Raw genomic sequence first — 5,121 nt, 5'->3', positions numbered from 1 at the left:
TGTTTTCCGTTGCCAGGATCCTCGCCTTTTTACAGCGAGGTGTGGATCAGGGTTTGGCCTTGAGTACGATCAAGGGCCAGATTTCGGCCTTGACTGTCCTTTTTCAGCGGCCGATAGCTTCCAACGCCTTCGTTCGCACTTTTGTGCAGGGGGTCACACGTATCGTTCCCCCTGTTCGCTCCCCGTTGCCGCCGTGGGATTTGAATCTGGTGCTTTCAGTGTGGCAGGAATCTCCCTTTGAGCCTCTGTGGGATATTCCGATTCTGACTCTCTCTCAAAAAGTGGCCTTTTTGGTGGCGGTCACCTCGATCCGCAGGGTTTCGGAATTGGCGGCTCTCTCTTGCTCGTCCCCGTTGCTGGTCCTGCATCGGGACAAGGTTGTTCTGCGGCCTCGGCCGTCTTTCTTGCCAAAGGTAGTTTCGGCTTTCCATCTCAATGAGGACATTGTCCTACCTTCCTTGTGTCCGAAGCCTGTCCACAGGAAGGAGAGGGCACTGCACTGTCTGGACGTGGTCCGCGCCATCCGGGTTTACCTGAGTGCTACGGCTGCGTTTCGGGAATCGGATTCCCTGTTTGTCGTTGCAGATGGCCCCCGGAAGGGCAGGGCTGCCTCGTCGGCTACCATCTCTCGATGGATTCGCGACACAGTATCTCAGGCGTATGCTATTAAGGGGCGTGAGCCTCCTTTTTCTGTTACGGCCCATTCTACAAGGGCTGTTGGGGCATCTTGGGCTTTCCGTCATGGTGCCTCCGTTTCTCAGGTTTGTAAGGCCGCGACTTGGTCTTCTGTTCACACCTTTGCCAAGTTTTATAAGGTGGATGTTTTGGCATCTGCGGATGCTGGTTTGGGGCGCAAAGTGTTGCAGGCGGCCGTTTGAGGGAATTTTTTTGTTTAGTTGGGTTTGTTGTTTCTGTTGGCCCACCCCTCTTTTTTGGTACTGCTCTGTGACGTCCCTACAGTACATGATCTCCGATCTGTTCCCTGTGTCCTTCAATGAACGGGAGAGAAAATAGGATTTTGGTACTCACCGTAAAATCCTTTTCTCTCCGTTCATTGAAGGACACAGGGCCCGCCCCTCTATGTGGGTGTGTACTCCTTTACTGCTTGTTACTAAACTGGAGACTTCTCAGTAGGTGGGGGGTTTGGCCACCGGCAGGGGCCGCCCCTAGGCTGTAATTGGTCTTTAGTTTTTTTGTGCCTAGCGTCCTTCTCCTGCAGGTGGCGATATTACCCTACAGTACATGATCTCCGATCTGTTCCCTGTGTCCTTCAATGAACGGAGAGAAAAGGATTTTACGGTGAGTACCAAAATCCTATTTTTCCCTTAGCTTAGTAAATTGGAGCACACTCTGACTTCCATCATCCAAGCAAAAATAATGTGTTTTTGTTTTTTTAGTTTACTTATTCTTTTGCAAAGAGAAATTTCACTACATTCACTATGCTAAAGGAAAGCTCCCTTGCAAAGTGAACAGACTAAATCAACCCCATAGAGTAGTTCCATGGCCAGGGAAAGGATGATTCTCAGCAAGTACATCAGCAACCCTTCCCCAAGGCATGATAGCCAAAGGGGGATCTAATTGAAAACTTTCTATAGTCTTTAACCAGAAGGTTCACTTTTGCTATTTATGGGGGCCACAAAGGTGGGGTTCCAGTACAACACAGTTGTGGGTTGGCTTTTGTATAAAAATGAAGTGCACAGGAATGTCATGGTCTAGGAGCCTGCATGGAGTCATGAATTTCCATGCAGCTGGGTAATTTCAGCATTTCTAGAGCCACATGGCAGCCTATCATTCCACTTGGTGAGTGGAGTCGGGTAGGGTGTTACTGTGATTTATTGCATAGGCCTATCATTTAAAAAGCTTGTGTGGTTTATACAGGTAAGGAGTTTTTCTTCCAAATAGCACACCAGTATATCTGGTCTACACCATTCCATATCATCTCTGCTGTGGATTTTTAATGCTCCACTTTGTATTGGTAAATCCAACCTATTCAGATATTTTGTGGGAACCTTTTAAAATACAGAGAGCTGCCATACATATTGTTTAACCCCTTGCCGTCGCCCATTGAAGCAGATCTCTGCTTCATCAGGTTCTTTGGGGGTCCCTAGGTGACATTAGGGGTCTTGGGGACCCCTGATGTCTCCATTAAGAGGACCTGTCATTTTTTTTCTAGCTATCACAGTGGGGGACTTTTATTCCCCTATGTGATGGCAATCAAGTTAAGTATAAAAAAATAAGTAGTCTCATATTTTAAAAAAAAAAACACCAAAAAAAGTTTTAAGTCCCCCGCCCCCACGCGCATGCACTTATATAGGTAAATACGCATCGGGCGCACCTACGTGCAAAACCGATTGCGCGGCACATGTTACATATGGCCGCGAACGTCGCAGTGAGAGCACTAATTCTAGGGCGGTAAAAGCTTTTAAAGCGTTGCCTATGGCCATTTTTAGGCATGGTAGTTTTTTGTGATTTTGTGGGCGCACGCAATTTTAAAGCTTGACATGTTTGTCTATTTACCTGACGTGACCCCGTCTTTTATATTTTACCACAAAATTGGGTAATAATAATTGTATTATAACTTTACGTAGGGAGAACAGTTTTTTTTTTTTTTTTTTTTTTCCAAAATTTCCGGTCCTTTTTTTGTTGTATAGTAAAAAAAATTTAAACCCCAGTGGTTAAATACCACCAAAAGAAATCTCTACCTGTCCCTAAAAAATGGTATAAAATGTATTTCAGTACAGCGTTGCATGAAGAAATAAATGTCAGTCAAAGTACCGCAGCGCTGAATACTGAAAAATGGCCTGGCCAGGAAGTGGTTATAGAATGTGGTTTCATCCTGACCCTGCTTCACTAACTAGTAAATCACTGATGTGGATTAAAGAACACAGGAGTTTTCAGGTTTCACTTGCTGCTTATTACAAGGTGGTGTAGATAGGATCAGGATAACAGCTCCCGAACCAGCACTTTTAGAAACAAGTCAACAACCTTCCTTATTTACAAGTGTGTGTGTGTGTGTGTGTGTGTGTGTGTGTGTGTATATTATACACACAGTCATGGCCAAAAATATTGGCAAAGTCATGGGCAAAAAAAACTCCAAAAATGGACTGGACAAAATTATTGGCACCCTCCATTAATATTTGGTAGCACAGCCCTTGGAAAAAATAACTGAAATTAATTGCTTCCTGTAACCATCAATGAGTTTCTTCCACCACTCTACAGGAATTTTGGAGTACTCTTCTTTCACCAACTGCTCCAGGTCTCTCAGATTGGAAGGGTTCCTTTTCCAACTGCTGTTTTGAGATCTCTCCACACGAGCTCTATGGGATTCAGGTCTGGACTCATTACTGGCCAGTCCAGTACTCTCCAGCGCTTTGTCTGAAACCATTTCTGGGTGCTTTTTGGCTTGTGCTTTGGGTCATTGTCCTGCTGTAAGACCCATGACTTCTGACGGAGACCCAACTTTCTGACACTAGGCCCTACATTGCACCACAGAATTCTTTGGTAGTCTTCAGATTTCATAATGCCATGCACACTGTCAAGACATCCAGTGCCTGAAAAAGCAAAGCAACCCCAAACCATGAGTAAACCTCTACCATGTTTGACTGTAGGGACTGTATTTTTTTTTTTTCTTTAAAAGCATAATTTCGTTATCTGAAAACAGTAGAATGATGGGCTTTACCAAAAAGCTGCCAATATGTTTTGTCTGTCCACAGCACATTCTCCAAAAGGATTTTGGCTTCCTCAGGTAAATTTTGGCAAACTCCAATCTGGCTTTTTTATGTTTCTGTGTCAGCAGTGGGGTCCTCCTGGGTCTCCTACCATAGCGTCCCTTTTCATTAAGATGGTGACATATAGTGCGCGACAACACAGTTGTACCCTGTGCCTGAAAGTCAGCTTGAATTTGTCTGGAAGTTGATGGAGGGTCTTTATCCAGCATTCCAACAATCCTTCCTTGCAATCTTCGATCAATTGTTCTCTTTCGTCCACGTCCAGGGAGATCAGCTGCAGTGCCATGGACTGTACACTTCTTGACAATGTTGTGGACACAGGAACATTAAGATCTCTGGAGATGGACTTGTAACCTTGAGATTGTCCATGCTTTTCCACAAAAACTTGGATTGCAATTATTTCTTGCAATTTGGAGAAGGTGCCAATAATTTTGTCCATTTTTTGAGTTTTGCTTGGAATGTGTCAGATTTGGCTTTTTTTTTTCTCCACTTTTTTGTCATACAAGCAAAAGAAATAAACATAAATGCCTAAACATTTGTAATTGCAATAATTTTCTGCGCAAAGTGGTGCATTATCTGACAAATGCCGGGGTGCCAATATTTTTGCCCATGACTGTATATACCATGTGGAAACTTCTATTTGAAATGTGTGTGTGTTGCCCTTCAGGTAGTACTTCCAAGAGTTTCAGAACTGTTTAGGTGGGGAAATATATATTTTCTAAAGATATAAAGCAATGTCCAAACTAACACCCCCTTCCTTTTATACAATTCAGGAGACACATTTTACCTGTTGTATCAGAATAATACCTATTCAGTTCTTACATTTCCTGGGCCTGCGCCTCTAATTTTCAGAGTCTACCAGTGTTAGGATGTTTAATATTACAACAATGAATGTGTTTTTTTGTCTTTTTGCAGGCGGAGGACACAGCAGCTGTGCAGAGTGATGATGGAGGGGGCTCGGACTGAGAGTAGTCCAACTCATTTTTGCTGTTATAAGACTCCAGAGATTTGGTGGTCTCTGGCATGTTGACTCTACACATTCATTATGTACGTTTATTTAATAAGTCAGTGTAAAGTGCAGTGACTCATAGTGGCCAATAAGATTTCACTTTTCTGTGGGCAGGTTTATAAAGAGATGAATTTTGACTATGGGTTACAGCTCTTTGCAATGGAATTGTATTTTCCACTGCATTAAAGACATAAGTTCCCATCGTTTTTTGTTTTTAACCACTTACCCTAAAAGATAATTCAGCTCTTTATTTTAGTACTTCCTGTGGATATGCTGAAGGAATGTGCCATATTGTCTTGAGGGGTAAAGGAAAATATGATGCCAATGTGTATAGGTTTTTTTAAAGGAGACTGGGATCTGCTGTGATTTCCGAGTATCATGTTG

The 5,121-nt window shown here is 43.3% G+C and overlaps 1 protein-coding gene across 1 annotated transcript in view; it reads left to right on the top strand.

Annotated features, from left to right (window-relative positions):
- Positions 1 to 4,763, top strand: part of PUS1 (pseudouridylate synthase 1) — a 16,080-nt gene extending 11,317 nt beyond the window's left edge. Inside the window, exon 6 of the mRNA XM_018558354.1 lies at positions 4,644 to 4,763. Coding sequence (XP_018413856.1) covers positions 4,644 to 4,694 — 51 coding nt within the window. The 3' untranslated portion in view covers positions 4,695 to 4,763. The remainder of the gene's footprint in view (positions 1 to 4,643) is intronic.
- Positions 4,764 to 5,121: the final 358 nt, after the last annotated feature.

The sequence above is a fragment of the Nanorana parkeri genome, unplaced genomic scaffold, assembly GCF_000935625.1.
Source record: "Nanorana parkeri isolate BGI_ZX_2015 unplaced genomic scaffold, ASM93562v1 scaffold334, whole genome shotgun sequence".
Classification (NCBI taxonomy): domain Eukaryota; kingdom Metazoa; phylum Chordata; class Amphibia; order Anura; family Dicroglossidae; genus Nanorana; species Nanorana parkeri.
This window is presented reverse-complemented; position numbering and strand designations above follow the sequence as displayed.